The sequence below is a fragment of the Equus quagga genome, chromosome 6 (genome assembly GCF_021613505.1).
Source record: "Equus quagga isolate Etosha38 chromosome 6, UCLA_HA_Equagga_1.0, whole genome shotgun sequence".
Lineage (NCBI taxonomy): Eukaryota > Metazoa > Chordata > Mammalia > Perissodactyla > Equidae > Equus > Equus quagga.
Genome location: NC_060272.1, coordinates 57,254,528 through 57,278,291, shown reverse-complemented (window position 1 = coordinate 57,278,291; position 23,764 = coordinate 57,254,528). Strand labels below are relative to the sequence as shown.

At 43.3% G+C, this 23,764-nt stretch overlaps 1 protein-coding gene across 5 annotated transcripts; it reads right to left on the bottom strand.

Annotated features, from left to right (window-relative positions):
* Positions 1-476: 476 nt before the first annotated feature.
* SLC25A30 (solute carrier family 25 member 30) lies at positions 477-20,247 on the bottom strand. Of its 5 annotated transcripts, none has more exons than XM_046664681.1 (10): positions 20,121-20,247; positions 13,826-13,948; positions 11,936-12,083; positions 8,916-9,010; positions 7,977-8,062; positions 6,201-6,296; positions 5,372-5,496; positions 3,710-3,848; positions 2,327-2,407; positions 477-1,377 (listed from the first exon to the last, which is right to left on the bottom strand). In XM_046664681.1, exons 2-10 carry the CDS (start codon positions 13,887-13,889, stop codon positions 1,336-1,338), a joined length of 876 nt encoding a protein of 291 aa, XP_046520637.1. In that variant the 5' UTR covers positions 13,890-13,948; positions 20,121-20,247; the 3' UTR covers positions 477-1,335. The 5 variants fall into 5 exon arrangements, with proteins under 5 accessions (XP_046520637.1, XP_046520638.1, XP_046520641.1 ...); XM_046664682.1 differs by lacking the exon at positions 20,121-20,247 and adding an exon at positions 19,600-19,732; XM_046664685.1 differs by lacking the exon at positions 20,121-20,247 and adding an exon at positions 18,326-19,543.
* Between the last annotated feature and the right edge of the window lie 3,517 nt (positions 20,248-23,764).

Below are 23,764 nucleotides of genomic sequence, written 5' to 3'. Positions count from 1 at the left end.
CAGTCTTCCTGAGCAAAAAGAGGATTGGCTGCAGATGTTAGCTCAGGGCTAACCTTCCTCAACAAAAAAAGAAGAGGGAGAATGATTTGTCTTTAGAAGAAAAGAAGAAAGGGAGATATTATACACCTCTTATCAGAAACTACATAAATAGGTGCAGCATTAAAGTTTTTAGAATTTCAAACAAGTATTTTCTATCCAAAGTAATTCAGAAGTCCAAGACATGAAATATTTTAACAAACATGACCTGATCTAAAGTAAAAACTGGGGAAATCACTTGCAACATTTTGCTGAAGAAAACACAACAAAACCTCAGTTTATACAGTGCTCTTTCTTTCACAAGGCCTGTAACAAGGGCTTCACCCAGGATTACAAAGAGAAGCCCCTGATAAGTTGACTCTTCTATACACAAGGCTATTTATTCTGGGATGACAGCTGTATGACAGCACGATGTAAACACACTCACACTACAATTCAGGTAGTAACAGCTGCTGGTTTCTTTATTTGACCTTTAACATCAATAGATGTTATTATTCCCATTTTACAGATTGGGAAATAAAACTTTGCTAAATATCAAAGAGCAAATTATTAACATTACCTAAGAGAGAACCTGAGCTTCTTGAAACACCTGCCACCAACACGGACCCCATCACCTTCAAAACCAACACATCACACCATCATGGGTTTAGATGTCAATACTTTGTAACAATTCCTCACAAAGGTCAAGTCTTCAAAGGCTTAAAATCACTTACTATAAGTGAAAGATCCTGCCAAAATAGGAAATTACAAAGCAGTGCAGTGTTCCAGAGGTCTACTTCCTGCACTGCTTACACCCGGGGTTGAAGAGTCCAGGTCTCCACGTGTGTGATTTCTTCAGCCGACAAGAAGCCAAAGCCCCCAGGAGATCAGGAACAGTAAGCCCCTCTCGGAGGCTCTATTCCCTGCTTCCGACGAGCTTGTTCAGAGCAGCCGGGTCTTCCCGCCTCGGAGCTGCCAGGATCAGGTGCTCCTCTCCCCTGAAGAAAACAGCACACACTTCCTGATCTTCTTGCAAGTTTTCCTTAGCAAGAAACACGCATTTAAAAGTTATCTTTGATGTTGAAGGGCACTTTAATGGTAAAGACTAGGGTTTGGATGTTACAGTTTATGCCATTAAATGTTTGCTGCAGAGCGTCTGATGCCAACACACAGCAATCTGAACTAACCCAGTCTTCATCTGTTGCTCACACCTCAGAATCTGTGACAAGCCAAGCGGTGAGAAGCAGTGTGCAACACAGGAAGCTTTACTCTTTCGGAAGTGAGCATTTTCAGAGCGCTGTCTCATGGAGCCTGGACTTGTCACAAATCCAATTTCTTCAGCTGCTCATATGTCACAAAGAACTGCAGTTATCAGTTAAGGCTGACAAAAAAGATGCCATTTCAACAACCCTGAGGTATGAAATCAGACCCACAAATAGCACATCTCCTAACAAATATGTCTGGGCAGACCACATGATGTGGACGTGGTGAAATGAGGGGCTCCATCCCTAACTGCCCCAGAAGATCGCCACATAAGCCTTCCCAAGGTCGCCTTGGAACAGAAAGATCACAGCTGACACAGACAAATCCCCCAGCATCAGCTCCGACAGCCTCTTGGAAGATTATATCCTCACTAACTAGCTTTTACGACTTTGCTGTGGCGGGAAGACTTTCCAGAACAGTAAATTCTGTGAGAAAGAGAAAAACAGCAAGCCCTGGGAAGCTCTCTTCAAGGGTTTCTGCTAAGCAGGCCTCCGAAGGACAGAGCCGCAGCTAAAGAGAAATAAGAGGATGGTGAAAGCCAATATTTCCTACTTTATATATAATCCTGCTCTTTCATGTCTAATAAACTGCTACTTCTTTCCTGCCTCCCACTTTGGCACATAGTGGGATCATGCTGATCAGCCAAATAATTCAGGGGCTAATTCCTGTTTATCCTTAGGCACTCTCTAAAATAAGCATTCTAGAACTCCCCCACCAAACCACTTCCTTCCCAAGGGTGGCTAGGGATAAAAATCAATTCTTGTGTCTCTCTGAAATCATAAAAACTCAGCTTCTGGAGCAGAGTCTGAATAAAAATTTTTATTGATAGCACTACTTTTCAATAGCACCATCATTAAACCAAGATTCATAGTGCCTAGCACACAGACTTCACATCTCCTAAAAAAGCACCTGAATAGTTCTTAGAATCAGAGGAACTCAAAAGAGTAAGAACTTACTTCTAAATTATAATTAATAACATGATAGTTTATACAAACAACATTTTTTTAGCTACATCTTTTTTCAGATCTACTACAACAGAAAAGGATACAATGATGTTCCAAGGTCCAAGTCTCAACCAATTTGGCCAAAACCCTTTATACAGAGCAAAAAACCCTTCATTCTTCCATGTCTAAGGGGAAAAAAAATAAGTTAACTTCCAACTTTCCAATTATGTCAAACGTATTAATAATTAGTAGCCAGACTGATCTATTTTTCTTTAAAATACAATCCTGTTTGGAAGGACTATTTAAGAAATCATTGCCATCTGCCTCTTCTTGTTCTTTAAAGGCTTCTGCATAGGTGAAGATTAAGGCTCCACGCCAAACCACCCCTTCACAGAAAACACACAGCAGTTGAATGAGTAAGAAATTAGATTTAATTCCAACTAAAGTCTTTTGCTTCCAAGCCATTTGGGCTCATAAACAGGTCGGAAATAAAGACGCAATGGTGGTAAAGATATCACTCAGAGCACCACTGTTTCATAAGTTATTGGATGGATAAAAAGTACCTTTGCTTCATTAAAGCAGTTCTTAAAGTCTAGAATGCACCAGCATCACGCTGGATAACGGGAACCATAAAGTGGTCCCTAACCTTTGACTACTAACAATCTAGTAGGGGAGACAGTCTCAAACTTTTGTCCACTCGTGAACAATAGGCTCGATTATTTAAGCTGAGAACTACAGTAAGATCGACGCGTTGCCTTGAGAGAGATGTCTGAACGAAGGATATTCATTCCAGTTTGACTCAACAGGAAGGAGATCTATTTTGGAAGGAGACACAGTTCTACTATGATCACAGGAAATACGACTATTTTCTCATCCTTCGCAGCAGAGCAGAGATATAAAGAAATGAACTTTCACTTCTAAATATTCATCCAGATTTTGTATTTATAACCAGTAATCCTGGTGTGGCGAAAACTGGTACCATCTCAGGCTTTTAGAGCATCACTCGTCTTAGTTTTAACAGCTCTCAAAATTTAGTTACCTCTTAGGTAAAAAACAAATAAATAAAACATATATCTATTTGGAGACAGATTCATTGATTGAAGCAATCCACTAGAATGCTGAAGATTAAGTAAAATAAATTTTCTTATTTCCTTATAGCGGCCCTTGTTATTACCAATTATACTAACAATAAGGGCTTACTACATTCCAGGCCCTATGCTAACTGCTTTCTAGGCTTTATCTCACTTACTTTTACAATAACCCTATGATGCAGGCGCTATTATTGTCCCATTTTATTTATGAGGAAACTGAGGTATAAGGAGTCTAGACATTGACCAAAGACACAGTTACAAGTGACAGATCCACAGGTCTGTCTTGCTCTAAACTCTATGCTCTTAAATCATAAGAAACTCTTCAAAGGGTAATGTGGAATCTCATGGGCTACGAAAGGAATTCACAACTCCATACAGATGGACATTCATTCTCACCTGTAACAAGCAATCCAGGGTACCCGTGTAGCCAGGGCAGCTGCCATCTCGAAGGACTCTCTGATTCATCATACGTGTTCTCACAACATCAACAGGGTTTGAGGCCAGCGCCCCGGCCAGACCACAGGTGAAGCTTGAGCTATGAAGAAGATACCATTGGAAAAAGAAAAAGTTCACCACCACTGAGCTGCAATCACCACTATCAAAGACAAGAAACAGCCTCCTCCCAAACTGTGTTAAAGTGACACATAAGAAGATGTAACAAGATGAAATGCACCAAGAACGAGGTTCATATTTAGAGAGCCGCACCAACTCCTTCAACACCAGCACCGAACATACAGGCTTACACACTCCAGCCACAGCTAAGAATATCTTTGAGTTTCTGGAATGTTAAAGAATCATAGAAACGTGAAGGAACGTCCTCCAAGGATGGTCTATTGCATCTATTCACCTATAAGCAGGCATCAGAGACATTTCAGCCATATCATAACCATGTTTTTCTTAGAGATCAGAGAAAAAGATCTCCTCACTGGAATGCCCACGAGGGCCCTTGGGTTCTACTACATTTTCAGTCTCAGAGGACGACCACAGACCACACTTGGTACCAATTAACTCAGAGCAGAGGTCTCAACTTCGGCACTGCTAACATTTTGTCCTGGATAGTCCTTTGCTCTGGAGGTCTGTCCTGTGCATCCTAAGATGTTTAGCAGCATCGCTGCCCTCTACCTAGGAGATGCCAGTAGTACTCACCCTAGTCATAACAATCAGAATAGTTGCCAGAAATGGCCAAATGTCCTCTGAGAGGCAAAAACCATCCCTTAATGGATTAAACTCTGACACGTCCATACTAATCTGCAGCTATCAAAAATAAATGAAGACTGTATGTACCAACACGGAAAGATATCTGGAACATATTATTAAATTTTAAAAAGAAAGACAAATACTGTATAAATGACAACTTATACACGAAATCTAAAAAGAAAGCAAACAAAAAAGAGAGGAGCAGAGTGGTTTTCAGGGGCTTGGCGGTGGGGGAATTAGGCAGAGGCTGGTAAAAGGAGACAAACTTTCAGGTATAAGATGAATCAGGTCTGAGAATCTAACATATAACGTAGTGACTATAACTGATGACACTGCATTGTTTAAACGAATTCTGTCGAGAGAGAACTTAAATGTTTTCACACACACACACAAAAAGTAAACATGCGAGGCAATGGATGTGTTAACTCGACGTAGGGAATCCTTTTATAGTGTATACGTATATCAAATCATCATGTCATACACTTTAAATATCTTACAATTTTATTTGTCAATTATACCCAATAAAGCTGAAAAAATAAAAACTAAAAAGTGAGAGAATGCAAAGCATGATCTTATTTGCGTAATAAAGCACCATACATGTAATATCCTTTTGTAGACATATTTGCATGTGCACAGAAAACACCTAGAAAGTACACATCAAACTGTCAAGAACGGCTACCTACAAAAACGGATAAGGACTTTTACTTTTTCCTGGTTCGCTTCTGTATTGTAATTTTTCAAATATGAGAATATAATACTTTTGTAATCAACTTTCTTTAGATTCACATAAGTATGTAGCAAATTTCCACCCTCAACTCATGCATACCTAAAATATTAATTTTTTAAAAATCCTCAACATACAGGAAGTGGGTATACACGGTGTCTCCCATCAGGCCCGAGAGGATCAGATGCTTCTTGGTGAGGTCGTAGACTGGCAGCTCCACGCCAACAACAATAGCAGCCCTCTGAGCCGTGAGGGACACGCCCTGCGCAAAAATATTAGATTCAGATGTCTCTGCAAAGAACAAGCCTTGCAAATGTGCAAAGGTTCTACTCCACAAACTACAGCAATTTTTATGTTTTGCTGCTGATAGGCAGAAATGTAGTGACAGAGTAGAAAAGACTAGAGCGTAGGAAGTCAGAAGCTCCAAAGTCTAATTCTGATTCTGGTACTAACTATATGACCTTGGCCAAACCTCAGCCAGGACAAGTCACCTCTCAGAGCCTCTGGTTTCCTTGTACACAATAAGAGGATTGTACTGGATGACCTTTACAGATAAGTCACTAGAATAGTAGGAAGCAGCACTCCATACCAGCGTTTGCCTAATAATAACACAGTCACCACTTACGAGCCATAAAATCATACAGATCAAAAAATCCAATGTAACTGTAACCCAGAAACCCCTTCTCCATAAGAATTTTTTAAAAAGCAAGCAAACAAAAAAGTACTCAATCTTCACAGAATCTCTTATATATGAATTATTCAGAAAGTCCTTTAAAATCATGACGTATTCCTTATATTTCCATTTTACAGATGAGGAAATTAAGGAAGAAGCCATCTTCAAGGGCAGATGTCACTCTTCTTCCCTTACTCCATTATGCCATTTGGATTAAATAAAATGATGGAAATAGGAAAAAGGAATTCAAAAAAGGAAGAACTAAGTCAGACGGATGCGTTTTTCAAGCTTACCTTCCACAGTCCTCTGGTTCCCTCTTGCTGGTAAATGTTAATGAAGTTGCCTATCATTCCTCCTTGAATGGTGCTGCTTTGTGCTTGCATCCGTATCTAGAGATGATTTTAAAGACTAACATGAGGATACTAGCACACTTCTCCCCAAATGCAGACCTCTGAAAATCATTCAATCTCTTGTTTAATGCTCATTATAAGAAAAAAATTATAATATAAATGCCAGTTTAAAATGTCCTCAGTAGACTAAAATTAATTTATAAGAATTGGTTCTCAGGCACTTTGGAATCAACAAAAAAGCATCTAGAAGAGTCCAGAGAGTCCTGGATACAGTAGCTCATGAAGTGTCAAAAGAAATTCATTTTTTTAAAATAGTCTTTTGAAAAGGAAAGAAAATGGCATATTTCCCTACAGGTTACTAAGTAGGAAAGAGAGAACATGATGGTAATTCTAAAGATTTAACATAATTAGTAAGAGTATTCGGTGTACCTGGCAGCACCAAGCATGGGTGAACGTATTTCTTATTTTAGTTACTCCAAGCCACTATTATTTCCAACCAGCTGAACCAAAAGGTATGCAGGCGAGCTGGCCACGGGATGGCCACATGACGCTCGTCGCAGTCTGTTACACTTGAACTTATAAATGAACTTTGAAACAGCCACGGAATTCACATGACCAAGAGTCCAATATAAAAATAATGTTTGACGTAGCTCTCTGCATTTTTAAGAACAAAAAGAGATTTCTCACTAAAAAATTGGTACCTTATTTTGGTTTAGGGACCAAACACACTACCTCAAACTTCTAAAGGGAACTGTTACTGCCACGCTAACTTGGGAAAATAAACCAAAACACAGGAACTGCCTTTCTGAAGCCCTGATGTACATTTCAGAGATTCATAGGAATAAAGATATTTTTTCCCAGTAATCTTACCCCAACATAGCGTAAATTTATGGCAAAAGTGCCTTGTGTTTTTCTTCACACATGCTGTCCCTTCACTGTGCATAACTGCAGTGCATTCAACGTGCTGCTGCATAAAATGCTGATGCTCGTCAGAATCTCCTATTAGACGGAGGGCTGACGGCAGGGTCCTTGTCTTACTCATTTTTGGATTCTAAGCACCCAGTACACCCACTGGTACAAGGGAGAAGCACAGTGAATGCCGCTTAAATAAAGGGGGAAACAAGGAGAGGGAGGGAGGGAAAGGAATAACTGGAGAGGGTTCAAAAAGTAACGCAGGCCCAATTTTTATTTTATGTAAATAGTTAGCCCCTTGCCTTATTCCAAAAAGGATTTAAGGAGGCTGTATCCCGGCTATTGTCAACAAGTTCATCTAATGTGACATGTCTAATTGTGGTAAGTAAATATTTTCATTAGTATTTCCTGAAATCAAATTAATGGATAACATAATACGTTCAGAAAGGGTCATTAATGAGTAGCCTAGACTTGTTTAAAACTATAGCCCATCTATTTTGAATGAACCAATAAAACAAGGGAGATATTCAGTGAAAAATGAAATTCAAATGCATCCAAGCCTAAATTTATTTTCTGCTAAATCAACAAAACTTCCAAAGTCTCCAAAATGAGCTCTACTTTTGAACTCATCTCTACCAGTGAGAAATTCACCTAGTAGATATTTATAAGTTAGAGTCTTCACAGTGGTTAAATTATAAACAGATTCACACATAGTGTACGCTATATTGGCAGATTTTCATTATCTGAACATGGTTCTCAGTAAGAAAATACAGAGGATGCCTATAAGAGATAGAAAGGACTGCTTACTTTCAAAACATCAGTTGGATTAGCAATGGTTGAGGATATGACTCCAGAGAGAATTCCACAGACCACATTTATCAGTAGGGTCTCATCTGTAAATGCAGACATATTACTTGACTTTACATATATACAGAGCTCTTCATAAGTGTAACTCATATACATACCACTTGCGCATCTTAAGAGAATAGAGAAATTTATGCTTTATGAATCGAGTAATTTTAAAAGGATTGAGGATTTTGCTGGCTAAAGGGATTTTGCTTAGCAAAATTTCTTGATATCCAAAAATAATGTGAATTATCATGCAAAGTTAGTAACTATCTACCAATTCCCTTTTGTGTGTAATACAGACCACTGAAGCAATTAAGATGAGGGATATCCGGTAGGAGAATAAAAAAGACACACGCCTATGAGCCATTTTGAGAGTCTATGAGAAATGGAGATAAAGTTTTAAAGCCCATCGCACAGATTTAATCTGAAGTATACTGAAGCACTTCCAAAGCGGTGTGGCCGTTTATCACTCTCATGTGACAGCAACTGGTGATCGTCCCATTGTAAAAAGAGACAGGCTGCTCTATAGACAAAAGCAAAGCTGCAGAATGAACCAGCAACAAATTATTAGAACTCAGAGCTCTTAGCACTAAAAATCGTATTCACTGCTTCCCTGAAAAATAGGTGATAATTCCCATGACTTTAGAAAATTTTAAATTGGTTAGAACTGTAACTTATCCTCTAGCCTAGACATTTTGGCGATGAGGACAAGTCAGGAGAATGTTTATAAGACTGCTCCTTTTAACTGTTAGTCCCCTAAATTCGGCTGATAACTGACTAGCTTTAAGCACAATTCATTTAGCCTTATACCCAGAGCTCTCCTCAGGAGTAGTAAAGTCACAAATAACCTGAAGAAAACAGATCCAAAACCACTTGGACAAAAGATTCCCCACTCACCTTCTGGGCGTTCGACAAATAGTCGCTTCAAGCTCTGGTAAGTGCCTATCTTGATGGTGCCGTAGGAAGCCTGCCGTAGCATCGCAGGGGCAATCCTGTCAAATCAATTACAAAGGGGTGGAAAAATTCTAAAAAATCTCTTAAAATCTCCTAGAAGACCCCCACACAGAGAGACACTCACGTATCTGCCTTCCACAATCAAACTACACTAAAGCAGATTTCTTAAAATTCAAAGTCCAACAGAGATATAGGTGAGTTCAGATAAAACTGTGCAAATTATGAGTCCACTAAGTGAAAGCTCAGCCCGTGTATTCATCCTTAATGAAGCGTCAGTGGAGTTCCATTTGCCCATTCACGTTCAGAGGAGAGGGCTTTCCTTTCTCAGTACGAAGCGCCCAGTGAAACGTGGCCTCTGTTGGCATCGATCATTCTTCCACTGCCGCTCTGGAGCTCATCTATCTCCTTGGGGGCCCTGTTCCAGGTATTTCCTCTCCCTCTCGTTACCCTCTCTGACCCCAGAACCACCCTGTGGCATTTACACTCCCCAGCTCAGTTTTTGCACTTCCAGCTTCCTTCTTGAATTGCAATCTGGCTTCCCTCCAGCCTCCCCATCAAAACTCCCTTTTCACCCAGGCGAACAACTGACATCTTTGTCGCTTAATTAAATGATGCTTCTCAATTAGTACCTTGTATAACGCCCCCGCAGCATTTGCTACTGTCCGCCCTTTGTCCTACTTGCAGCTGTCTCCTCCCTGAGCTGCTGAACAGCACCCTCTCCCACGTCTTTTCTGTTCGCTGCAGCATCCTACCTCCGTCCTCTGGGATTCCCCAGAATTCTATCCTGCTCTTTCTTCTCTCCTTGCTCAACGCACTCCCTGGGCGAGCTCATCTGCTCCCACGGCTTCAACCACTGTCAAACACTGATGACTCTGAAATCCGTGTTTCCAACATTGATCCAAAGATGCATTTCCAACTGCTTCCTAGATTTCTCAATTCACATGGCCTACACCCACCTCGAGATCAACTGTCCCACACTGAATTAATTATCTTTCTTCTCCAAGCAATCAGCTCTCCTCTGCTGTTTCCTAGACTAGGGAGGGGAACCTCCATCTACACACTGGCCAAAACCAGAAATCAAGACATTGGCCTGGTCTGCTCCTCCCTCGCCACCTCCTCGTGTATTAGGCCACACAGTACGTCGATCCTATGCCCTAAATAGCTTTCTAGCCTGTCTTCTTTCTCTCCATCCCCACACCACCACCTCAGGACAGATCCTTGTTGTCTCTGCTTCCTATGTGACAGCCTGTTTCCAGTGTTACTAGTCTCTAATTCTTTCTCCCCATGGCAGCTAGGCATCTTTTTACAATGGAAACTTGATCATGTCAGTCCCTCTACTCAAAACCCTTCAGTGGCTTCTGCCTGCCACAGGCATAGGAAACTCAAGTGCTTACAGGCACCAGGCAGATGCCGTGGGTGAGGGAAGCAGGCTGGGTCTAACTATACACACGTGCACTATGTGAGTGGCAGAGGTTTTGGTAAAGCAAACATCCTTAACACCAGTTACTATGATCATAAGCAAATGAATGTGGACTCAGATGTTGATTTTTCTTGAGAAGATGGAATCCCAGGTTTTTATGTGCAATTTCTCATATTTAAAATATTGGCTCAGTTGAAAAACAAAAATCTTTGGGGACCAGTGGGTGGAAGGGCTGTGAGGCACCAGTTTGGGACCTGCGGCATACCAGAGAAAACCAAGATGCTCAGCGCAGCCTGACGTTGTCCACGTCCTGACCCCTTATTACTGCTCAACCCCATCTCTTGCTACTCACCAACCCCCACACTATATCCACGCTGAATTACCCGCAGTTTCCAGAATGCACCATGCTCTCTTGCACATACTACTGGCTCTGTTTGAATATAGTTCCCCTCCAACCTCACCTGGCTACCTCATCTTGGTCCTTCAAGATCAGATCCAGCACCTCCTGGACTGAGCAACTTTTCCTGAAAACCCACCCCTTCCCCCGTCCCCATAGCCTGGGACTGCCCAGCCTCTACCTGACTCCAGTACTTACCAGACCCCTTGGTGATCCTGTTTACACACCTGCAGCCCTCACTAGACGACAGCTCCTTCATGACAGTGTGCTGCTGCGGATCCCCATTAGTCCTCCCAGATCCATTCTCACCCTTCTCTGTCCTGCTCCGTGCCCAGAGATGCTGGTGCCTGTGGATGACGACACCACCCAGGCTCCCTTGCCAGCTGACCTCTGGGTGGATTCAACCAGTGGAAGATGGGAGGGTGGGAGGAGAAAGAAGCGGAGGTACTCTTCCTCTCCCTGGGCACTTCCAAGGCATCCCTCGACAACTGCTGTCTGCTCCTCCAAGGCTCAGGCCTAGGCGGCGGTGCTAACACCATTCCGGCCCTTGCCTCTTCGGTCCCAGGGTTGGCAACAACCTCGCACTTTGTTAGTTTCTAGGTACCTCAATAGCCTTCACTTGTTCGCTTAACCAGTGAGCAGCTCCTTCATTAAAGTCTCTCATTTAAACCACCCAATGAATCCTGGTTCCCGCAGGGACTGACTGACACAGGCAGGGCTTGCCTCGTTCACGTTCCTAACCAGCGCCTACAGCACACTGTTCACTAAGTACCGGAGGAAAGCAAGGAGTTCACGCAACTTTTACTCACAGACAATACTCTTATCATTTTCGTTATGGCAAAAACCTGGGTAAATGAGAATAGCCAAGCGGAAGGGCTATTTTCAGAGTGAAATACTGAATTACAGAATTTTTCAAAAACAAGCATACTTTCTGTATTATCTGTATTTGAATATAATAAAAACATAGTTTCACCACAAGATTTGCTACATAAGATACATATGTAGAAAATAGAGTTGAAATGAAAAATCTACCTTGCTCTTTTCAAATATACCTCAAACTTTTACTTTTTCTCCATGAAGTCTGAATCTTAAGTCTACTCATTTGCGAGGCCCACGGTGAAATATACACGCCAAAGGTCTGCTTACCCGGAGTACAGCGCTTTCAGCCCTTCCTCTCGGCCTATCCTCACTAAAGCATGCAACATGCCTCGATACCGGATTTCTTTAAAGTTGGCATCATTCGTCTGCCCTTGAATCTGGAGCCGTGTCTTGGTTAAATCAATTGGAAATGTACCTAAAAATTGTAAAGAAAGAAATATTTCACTTAATAAAAAGAAATTCCAAGGGCTGGCCCGGTAGCGTAATGGATAAGTTCGCACACTCCACTTCGGCAGCCTGGGGTTTGCAGGTTCCGATCCCAGGCACAGACCTAGACACCACTCATCAAACCATGCTGTGGTGGCATCCCACATACAAAACAGAGGAAGACTGGCACAGATGTTAGCTCAGGGCCAATCTTCCTCAAGCAAAAAGAGGAAGATTGCAACGGGTGTTAGCTCAGGGCCAATCTTTCTCACAGAAAAAAAAAAAAAAAATCCACTAAATAAAAATACACAGTGGTATATTACTGGGGAAACATTCTGACTATAATGTAAAGTAAGAAACAGAATTAAGAAATGGCAGATACTTTGCAATCTTTTCTCTGTTAAAAAAAATTGGGAACCAAAACATTAAAAAAAATGGATAAATGTATTTTCCTTTCTTTACATATTTGTTTATGTCCCATCTTATTCTACATAGGATTTGAGAAGGCTGCACTGCTGTACAAAGTAGATACATGGAATGATTCATACAAACAGGAAATCCATTTCAAAATATGTTACTACAGGGCCAGCCTGGTGGCACAGCAGTTAAGTGCACATGTTCTGCTTCGGTGGCCTGGGGTTTTCTGGTTTGGATCCCGGGTGCAGATATGGCACTGCTTGGCATGCCATGCTGTGGTAGGCATCCCACATATAAAGTAGAGGAAGATGGGCACAGGACGTTAGCTCAGGGCCAGTCTTCCTCAGCAAAAAGAGGAGGATTGGCAGTAGTTAGCTCTGGGCTAATCTTCCTCAAAAACAAAAAAAAAAAGTTACTACTTTTTACAGACGTGAAGGCTAAAATAGGGTTCATTTGAATGAAAAGGAAGTAAAAGTTCATTTTCTAAAGGAGTTTCTCACTTTGTGTTTTATAATCTAAAAGTAAATCTGTGAATGTAGGTAAAAAGCTTAATACAGTACTTAACGCACAGTCCATCTAAACAGATAAAACCCATACTCAGTAAACCTGATTCACTGTAAATGGGAAAGTCCACCTGCACAGAGAACCTTTGCAGGTGTGTGAGTAGGTGGTTAAGGTGCCTGAAACCCTTAGCCCTGATCCTCACTGGCTCCTCAGGGGCAGCCTCTGTCCCAGGGCAGCAATGACTGAGCCCTGGAAGCAAATGAAGTGTCCAGTCCAGCACTCAGCACTCAGCAGCTGCTGAATCAGTATTTGCTGAATGAACGATTCCACGGGATAAACAAAGGAACAAACAGGATCTGATGTGGAACTGAACTGACGAGGAACCACAAGTAGGATACGGATAAGGCACATAATTGGAAAGGGATGGAATAACAAAGGTAAGTGCAATCTGGCTCAGGAGGACCGTTAAGCTCCTCAAACCTCTTTACAGCCCGATGTGCTAACAGTGGCAAAGACGGGAAAAGGACAACGAAAACCGGGACAGATGTCATCCAAAAATGATTCATGAAACTTGTTTGTTCAATTGGTTCAACTTTCTCCCCCTAAACTTTGACCCTTAAACTGGTAATAAATAGCCAAAATGACTATTTCGTCTGAAAAGCATACCAAAAGAAAAAGGAAATTTTGAATTCTGAGATTAACGTTTCATAATCTCACATTCTGTGCTTGAGCTACATTCACATCAAACACTGAATCCCGACACCATCACAGGCAGCAGGCAAACCGGCCCCAGCGCCCTGGGCTCCTTACCGCATTCTGCCGTGATGGAGGCCAGCCCTCCGTACACAAAGGGCTTCCAGTTGAGGGCCGACATTCTCACCACCGTCCCCGCTCCTTCGAGTCACAGAAACATAGCCTCCAACAGGGTTTTTCCTGCACACGCAAAGGAAAACGTTTCAAAGATGTGACTTGTCACACAGGCAGTTTCTTCTTTAAACTTGAGTTTCATCTGGAGAGTGCCACCAGATGCTATCACTGAAACTCTCCTGCAGCGGTTCCCCAGGGGAGCCTCGCCTTAACGAAGCAAAGCAGCCCTATCCACTAAACCCCAAGTCAGCAACTACTATTGTCACTTGATCAGTTCCCTTAATTCTCATTCAGGCCTTAAAGTGTCCAATACACTGATTCCTTGATATGCGTGTATGTATTCAGCGGAGCACAATGGAGGCTATTTTCTAGAAGTCTATTCTATCTTTAATTTGTTTTGCACTCAATAAATATTCGTTATTTGCTCGCCACTGTCTTACTGAGTCCCTCCCGGGAGGCACTGGAATCCCTCAGGTGCACTGGAGCAGAAAAACGCTGCAATCCAGTGTCACAAGGTAAAATGACAATTACTTCTAATTACCAAAATACATTTCTAGTTTACACTGCATAAATGTTAACTCTCTTCTCTTACCCTTACTATGTGAATAGCTGGGAGGCAGCTTGGTATGAAGGAAAGAGATGGACTCGGGAGTCAGAGCCACACCACCTCCTAGGGAAGTTCCTGTTAACCTCTAGGTTTTTGATCATCATCATCATCATCATTATCATCACCATCACCATCATCATAACCATCATCACAGCAGCCAACACAACCAATTAACTAAGGTAAAGAAAACACCTAGCTTTTAAGCTTATTGTGGGAATTAAATATATATGTTAAGACTAGCACAAGAAAGACACCCCGCAACGGCTGCCTTCCATCCTCTTTCCCTCAATAGGTCTTCGGGCACTGTGACATATATTCACAAGCCTGCCACAGCCAGGTCCCCCACATTCATTGTATGTTCTGTGGTTTTACACAACTTCTGTTGGTAAATCTGGCCTTATGTCCATTAACAGGAAACACACGCAAATGAACACTTTTCTATGTATACTATCAACTATAATTATTGTTGGTTTAAAATAAAATTTCTAGGGGCCAGCCCAGTGGCACAGCAGTTAAGTTCGCACGTTCTGCTTCCGTGGCTCAGGGATCACCAGTTTGGATCCTAGGTGCGAACCTACGCACCATGTGCCAAGCCATGCTGTGGTAGGCGTCCCACATATACAGTAGAGGAAGATGGGCACAGATGTTAGCTCAGGGCCAGTCTTCCTCAGAAAAAAAAGGAGGAGGATTGGCAGATGTTAGCTCAGGGCTAATCTTCCTCAAAAAAAATAAATAAATAAAATAAAATTTCTAATTTATTATAGTCATTACCAGCAAGCAACATGCCCAATGTTTTTACTTTGCACGTTTTAGCAGTTTCCCAAGTCTACAGTTTCCAAGAATGTCAGTTCTCAACAAGGCCAAGGGGCTTGTCCAAGCTGAGGGGAAACACAAGGAACCCAAAGGGGACCCTAAAGAGACCTACCCACAGCGATTCCTCGTTTATGGACGTTAACCAAACTCAGAGCCTTCCAGCTCTGACATGCTAACAGAAGTGAGGCATGAAGGCATGGGTGCTGGCCCAGTAAGCCAGGCAGCGGACGGGCTCCATCAGGGTACTGCAGAGAAGTGCCACCTGGGATGAGGTGGTCAAAATGAGCCCATTCTCCCTAGAAGGGGAACCTGAGCCGTTGGGGTCCCACTCTTGCCTGCAGGAACCTGTGGGCACAGACAACGGCAAGCTACCCCATCCTCACACCAAGGTCCCCTCTGTCCTCCAGGCAGGCATCCACCGGAGGCCAGGCTAGTCAGTGGGCCCCCACAGAGGTTCTCCAGCTCATCTTCCTCTTCCTCTCCATCCTGCTGCAACCGCCAAGCATCAGACCCCACCACCTGGCACCTAGACCGAGGGTGTTCATAATTGGCCTGCCTGCTCTAACCTCCCCCATGCCCAAACCATCCCACACACGGACACAACTCGGTCGCACACACACACCCCTGCCCTGCAAAGTCCTCTGTGTCTCCCCATTACCCAGACCAAAGTTCACAAGAGGCCCTCAGGAATCACGGTCGATGGTGGAATACGGACCGTAGGGTGTCGGAGGAAGACGTGCAGATGCTTCAGAGATGCACACGAGCAGATGTACAGGGTCCAGAACTGGCTTTAAAACAGTTCAGCAAAAGGGAGAGGGAGCAAGGCAGGGGGGCAGCTGAAGCGAACAGGGCAAACTCTTCATAATTGTTGAATATAGTGATGGTATATAGGGTACACTGTACTTTCCTCTCTGCTTTGTGTATTTGAACTATTTCACATTAAAAATGATTAAATGCTTTTTAAAGCAAAAAAAAAAAAGGCCATCTGGGGAGAGGGAAAAAAAGGCTCCCTAAGCATGGAACTTGAAAAATCATCATATGTCTTGTGTATTTCAGTGCCAAAGAACAACTCCGCCCCCAGAACTCAGCTCCCTATTATCCTTGAAAACATTAATCTCCGTACTTAACTAATTCTTAGCCTACTAAGTTCATAATTAATATAATGATTAACACTGTAAGTCACAGAGTGTAAGAACACACTAAAAATAAATCCAGTAATTCATTTCCTGTCCAGTAGTATCTTCTTCAACCCATTCTTGGATTTTGCTGAATCCAAGTTAGAAAACAAAACAACTACGTAACAACGGCCTGCGGAGGTCCTGTAACTTACCATTACAAGTGTTCCATACAAATGATTCCAGGGGATCAACTGGACAACAAGTTTGGGATAGGAGGGCAGAAAAACAGACTAGGAAACCCAGTCCCAGGAAGGGGCCTGGCCCAAAGGCTCCCAGCTGATGGGGGCAGAACGGGCCTCCAAATCAGTGCTACTGAAAATCAGTGAGTTAAATAAATGACAGCCAATTCACGCCTTGGAATACTCATCAACTAAATTCCAGTTTTAAGTAGCTAATTCTCAATGATGATATTATAGTTGATTCTTCTTTTTATTTATCATATTTAGTAGTGATTTTTTTCTACATATATATAGACATGCACACATACACAAATGATATCCACAAAAATGTCAGCAAAAACTTATGAGAAATGGGATTAGAGCTTTTGATCTCCAATTTAGAAACAAACAAAACATTTTTAAGACTATATTGTCATATGACTTCATGCCGTCTCACCGATTAACCTTCGGGTTTCCTGCCACTGCTTTTATTTGTTTGGCTAGTTCAGTTTTAAAGAGATTTGGCTACTTTTTCCTTTGTTGGTTTTGATATTAAGCTTTTAGTTAGATTAAAACCCAGAGGTTCCGGGTTATACGCATATGCAAATACCCAACTAGAGCTCAAAACTGAATCCTGTGGCTGGAGCACACAGCCGTCAGCTCCTATTCAGATGTACCACAACAAACTTACCTTCCACAAATGAGTGCCCCTCCTGTCTTCCTGGTGTAATCTATTGGATTGCAATTTTCAAAAGTTAGCTAGGAAGAGGATAAAAATAACTTTTAGGCTCTTCTCTTCCTTTCCGAATGCTAGGACCAGATCCCTGAGCAGTTAAGACTAGGCGCCTTCCCATGTTAACGTTTGCTGAGTCAAAAGAATAATTTGGCTTAAATAACAACCAGAGAGCATCAGTAGTTGGTCAAACATCCAAACAAGAAAAGGTTCTAGGGGCCAGCCTGGTGGCGCAGCAGTTAAGTGTGCATGTTCCACTTCTGCAGCCCAGGATTGGCTGGTTTGGATCCTGGGTGCGGACCTACGCACTACTTGTAGAGCCATGCTGTGGCAGGCGTCACATATATAAAGTAGAGGAAGATGGGCACAGATGTTAGCTCAGGGCCAGTCTTCCTCAGCAAAAAGAGGAGGATTGGGGGCTGGCCCCGTGGCCTAGTGGTTAAGTTCGCGCATTCCACCGCAGGCGGCCCAGTGTTTTGTCAGTTCGAATCCTGGGTGCAGACATGGCACTGTTCATCAAGCCATGCTGAGGCAGTGTCCCACATGCCACAACTAGAAGGACCACAACTAAGAATATACAACTATGTACCGGGGGGCTGTGGGGAGAAAAAGGAAAAAAAATAAAATCTTCCAAAAAAAAAAAAAAGAGGAGGATTGGTGGCAGATGTTAGCTCAGGGCTAACCTTTTTCAAAAAAAACGTTCTAGCTAAGACTGGAATAGAGACATTATGTTCAGTAAGCTGGACTGGCCACAGCAAGCTGTGACAGGGCTTCAGTTATCTTGGGCTGAAATCTCTGTTCAGTCAACTAAACCATTTCTTTGTTTTTGAGCTCTCTTTGAAGGAGTTCTCACATACATTCCTTAACTTCCTAGCACAATTTTTTTGAAATATCCCAATTCTACTGAAGTGGCAAGACTGACAGGCCAACAGTCAGGGAGGCTGATGTTCTTACCAATCACTGTTTGGGCAGCATCCCAGCCAGAGATCCAGAAAACGGATTACGACTTTGCAAAAATTCCACCCTCAGGCATAGCAGCGGCTGTCAATCACTTCCCACTTTGCACTCCTCTTTAGGCCATACCCTCTAGCCAGACTAAAACCCAGTGACCACTTCTCTTTGCTGCATTATGAACACAACACTAACAACAATAACTGTCATTATTGCATATCTGATATGTCAGGCATTGCTGTACGGTTTCCACATAAAGGATTTTATCTAATCCTCACAACCCTAGGAAACAGGAATCATTGTCCACATTTCACAGTTGACCAACACAGCCTGAGACAGGAAAAGCGACTTTCCCTAGTCACACAGCTACAAAGTACTCAAACTAAGTTCTCCACGAAGGAACACACGATCTTTTCATCTATGTATTACAAAGCCAAACGGTACTTTTGAAAGGCTGTTAAATAATATTGGCGGATGGGAGGGTAGGGAATTCTACACATTCAGAATAAACGCAGGATTTTCCTGCAGGGGAAATACAAAACTTTCTATCTACTTAAAAGAAAAAGTGTCTCCTGAGTGAAAATGTCTATACAAACTAAAAATTCCAAAGGATTCTCCCTACACTTCAGACATATGCTAAATTATCTATCCTCTACTACTCTCTTTCCTAGCACTTTTCTCCTCACCTCATTTGTACAACTGCAAAGAGAGGTAATTAAATACAGTAATTGCTGCTGGAACTTCTGAAAGCTTTCCAAGTTTCCTATATAATTAATTCTACATAAGTTCTTTCAATTTTGTGTTCCCTTTTCAGCCTGCAGTCTTAAACTGTAATCACAGCCTCTAAACCTGTGCGCTCATAAATCTTTGTTCCCCGCAGGGCTGCCTTTCATTTCCCATGCCTTTTTAAGGTACAGGGCGGAAAATAAGCTCATCACTGATTTACAAGACGTGGAATTTAAAAGGAATCTCAGAAATTATATCTCAAGTCACATGAATCAATCGAGCCCACGGTCACAAAACTGGGCAGAGGCAAAGCCAAGACCAAAATTCATGCCTTTCAAAAGACTTTTCTTATTACAGCAAGAGGATGAATCTAGACTCTGCAAGGCAGTCCCGACACTGTTTTGCTATTCTTCAGCACTAACAATAATACTGATCAATCATTGCAACTGCTTTATGCAAAATTAATTACACGTGGAAAGACGCTAAAATTCAGAGCTACATTAACTTTCCGAGCAAATTAATTCGACCCGTCCATGCAAACGTGAGCCAACCTGGCGTGTTCCAGGACCAATTCAAAGTACAGCGTGCCCTTTCCCAGAGTACGGAGCTCGCCGGCACCCGGCTGCACACTCTGAAGGAAGCACGAGTGGGAGGGACGCAGAGGGGGCGAAGCAAGCGGCGAGGGCACTGGGGCACGGGCGCACACGCCAAGACAGACGGGCCTCACACTCGGATCTCAGCGACACTGGAGCAGCAATGACCCCACACCGCCCAGGAAAGAGGGCCGGAGCCGACGCTCCTGCGGAACTGGCCCGACCCAAGAAAGCGGCAGCCGGAGCAGCGGGGCCTGCCCCGGAACCTCGCACCCACGGAGCCCGGCCCCGCACGCCAACTCGAGAGCAGCGCCAGCCACAGTCCCAGCCCCCGGCCGCGGCCGACCGGAGCGGGCAGCGCCGCCCGCGGCGGGGCGAGGAGGCCCGCGCCGGCTGGTTCCGGGAGCTGCGGGGAAAGGGAGGCGGGCCGGAGGAGGGGCGACGTGGAGCGGCCGCTGGCCCAGCGGTCAGGCACTTACCCGGACGCGGCGGCGCAGCTGCCCAGCACCTCCTCCTCCGCAGGCTCAGAGCCCGCGGCCGCCCAAGAACTGGAGAAAAGGCCGCCGAACGCCAGGGGCGGCCCAGGAGCCCACGCGCAGCCCCGCCCCGGCCCCGCCCCGCGCGGCCCCGCCCTCCATCTCAGCTCTCATTGGCTGTTCCCTGCCCAGGCCCCGCCCACGGAAGCCGGCGGCGACCTGGCCGCCGAGGGGCGGGACCCGGTAACCTGTTCCCAACAAGTAGGGGCGGGAGCTGCGTGGGTCTCTGTGACGCCTCCTGCGGCCTCGGATCTCCGCTCCGCGGTAAAAGAGAAAGTTAAGAGCGTACCGTGAGCCCCGAAAAAGGAGACTTCTCAGGGTGCTGATTCTCTAGGTTCACGTGAACCTCCGTACTCAGAATGGAGTAACCTTTCACGTCTCTTTTTATCTCAGCTTTTTAGTTTGAAAATTCAGAAACTGACGGAAGAGTTGAAAGAATGGTACCATGAACAGTCTACCCTTCGCTAAATGCTAACATTTCTCATTCGCGTTCTCTCTCACTATACAGGTTTTTTACCTCTGAACCATTGGAAAGTTGCAAAAAACACTGCTTCACCCCTAAATACCTCGCTATTATCACATACGAGAAATTGAATATTATTTCAGCCATATCATCTGATACACCGTCCATATTTAAATTTCCTTTGTTGTCCGCAAATGTCATAAACACACACACACACAAACACACACAGGTTTTTTTTCGGTTCGGGATCTACCCGAGATTCACTCGTTGCGTTTGACTCCATGCCTCATATACTACACAAATTCCTTTCGTTTCCTACACTAGTATGAGTACTCTCGCTTTAAAAAAAAAAATCTTTCATAACTTTGACCTATTTGAAAAGTCCAGGCCAGTGTCTTGCAGACTATGTCAATTTGGATTTACCGAATTGTTTCCTCATGATTAGATTCAGGTTAAATGTTTTAGTAAGAAAGTAGGAGGTAAGGTTTTGTACTTCCATAGGGAGACACAGTGTCGTTTTGTCCCATTATCCATGATGCCAAGTTTGATCACTCGGTCAAGGTGTGCTCTGGCAGATCTCTCCACAGAGATCCCTCTTTCCATCTGCAACAGATAGTATCTGCAGCGATGTTACTGAGCAAGGACTTGCCAGCCAATGCGCATAGAAACCAATACTATGGCAGTAGCTTTTGAGAAAAGGAAGAGCTGTATTGAGAGGTCAAGTGGCAAGAAAACAGGATGCAACGCTCTCAAACCTGTCTCCCCAATGCAGGGTTTGGGGTAAAATTTAAGGGATTAGGGAGGGCAGGCTGGTATGCAGAAGTGCTGGCAGGACAGATTTTGATTGGAAGGACTTTAAACAAGACCTCTTATAGCAAGGTAGGAAAAGGGGCTTTAACACCATATCTTCCTGGACAACAGACTCCTCACTTCTGATAAAGTCCCTGCTTTCAAATTCCAGTCATGTCCCAGTCCTTTGGTTCCATTGGTGGTAGGGGGAAGGAATCTTTGGTTCCAGGTGTTATTTCAGGTCAAAATTTTCTCCTCTGTGCATCTTCCAGCTACATGACTTGCAGTTTTGGCTCACTGTCCTTGCAAGACAGCTTTAACATTCTGTTATTGATAAGATGCGATTTGTTTAAACTGGTCCTATGGTCACAAATCCTCTCTTTCTGTTATTCATACCTCAATCTTGAGGGTTATGGAGTGACAACGGCTCTGGCTGCTTCTTGCTGATAAGGGGTGTAGGCTTAACAGAGGCCTGGGGAGTGAAATTGTTTAGCTTTTAATTGTAAATACTCATGAGTCCCAGGTTGTAATCGAAGTGTTGCATTATGGGCTTCTTTCACAATCATGACATGAGTTAGGGGTGTAGGTTTTAGGACATGAGAAACACAGCAAGTGTAGTTTCACAAAGAGGAATATAAATCCTAATAAACACAACTTTATGATGCCTAGCTCAAGCAATCTCTCGAATATAGACCTTACTCCCAATGGGAACCGTGAGAAAATATTGTTTAAGAGATCAAACCCAGGTTCTTGGGATGAGACTTGTTGGAGCCAAGTTGCCTGTCGTCTAGTTTTGTCTATATGAGTTTCAACCTCTGAAGAAGTGTTAATATAGATGCAACAAAAAGAGTTAGCTGCAGCACAAACACCTCCTTGTTCAGCTAGTATGTAATCCAGAGCAATTCGGTTATCTAACACTACTTTGACCAAGGAATCTAATGCTCTTTGTTGAGCAGCTAAGGCTTGGGCTGTTTCACTGGCTACCATTCCTAAGGTGGGAGAGAGATTTCTAATCTTATATTCCTGTGCTGTCATACCCAACCAGGGTGATAAGGTTTATCCAAAGAAATATCCATCAGACTGTCCTTGAAATCCAGGCAAACATTTGTTTGGTGCTCCCCAGATTGAATCCCCATCTAATATAGATTTTGTAATTGTAGTAAAAAGTTTTAAAGAACTCGTCCAATGCTAGGCTTCGTTTGAGTTATGTACAGAGAAAGGAGTGACTAAGTATCCTAACAGATAGGTACCTCCTATGTGCCAGCTATCAAGGCAATTATAGGCCCAGGGTTGGTGATTGGATCCACAGACAAAGATATACCCTGAAGGGGCACATAGAATACCAGTCATGTTGTTACAATTTTGGCTTTCATTTTGGGGGATTTTATCTAGGACCTGATCAGGCCAGGGGTCAGAGCAAGGCAGCATCCAGGAGGAAAAATTTAATCCACAGACTGGTATAGAATTGGGTGGTCCAGGAAGGGACGCTCGATCTTTTTTATGAAAATTTTGACATAATTAGTGGACCTGTAATTCGAATTTTGCCAGCACCTTTCCTGGACCAGAGGGTAGGAAATAGGAATTGAGTAGTAAATGTCATCGAGTAGACAGGTGAGTATAGTCTGTCCATCAGCAAATGTCTGGTTCTTGTGGTTATAGGACCTTTTGTCCTTACATTCTCCTCTGGAAAACATTATAGGCTGCTTTGTAGGGGGTGTTATAAAGAAACAGGGGACAGGAGATCCTCTGTTGATTAACCTGACCCTATAGGTTACTTCTGAAGGTTTTTTGTCATAAGTCACCGTGAAGTTAGATTTGCTTGAGAAATTTACTACTGGCATTACTATAGGATCGCCATGATCACGTACTGAGTAGGGTTTTGGGTGGCACATCCAATAGTCGGTTAGGCTTACTGATTTTGAAAGAGCCTGTGAAATTCTTATTAAGAAATTATCTTTCCAACCCTGAGAGGCTTGGACGAAAAAAAGGACGTAGCAAAGAAAAGTGGGGGACATTTTATAGTCCGGACTTGAATTGACAAAGAAAGTAGTTCAGTCCTTCTGGGAGGAGGCAATTAGTTTGTAAGAAGTAGAAAGTCAGGACAATTATAGCAAGAGGAAGAAAGAGGACAATATAGCGGGAGGGGTTTCACCAGCCAGGGATGAGTGATTATGGAATTCCATCAGAGGGGGAGCCGAAGTTTTTGAGTAATCTTCTCTGGGGCTAATTCAAGGAGGTAGGGATGATTAATTAGATGGTGTAGACTAGTGTGTCTGAGAACAAGGAAGAATTAAGTTGCATCAATACAGGCCTGGTCCAGTATCTTGGGGTAAAC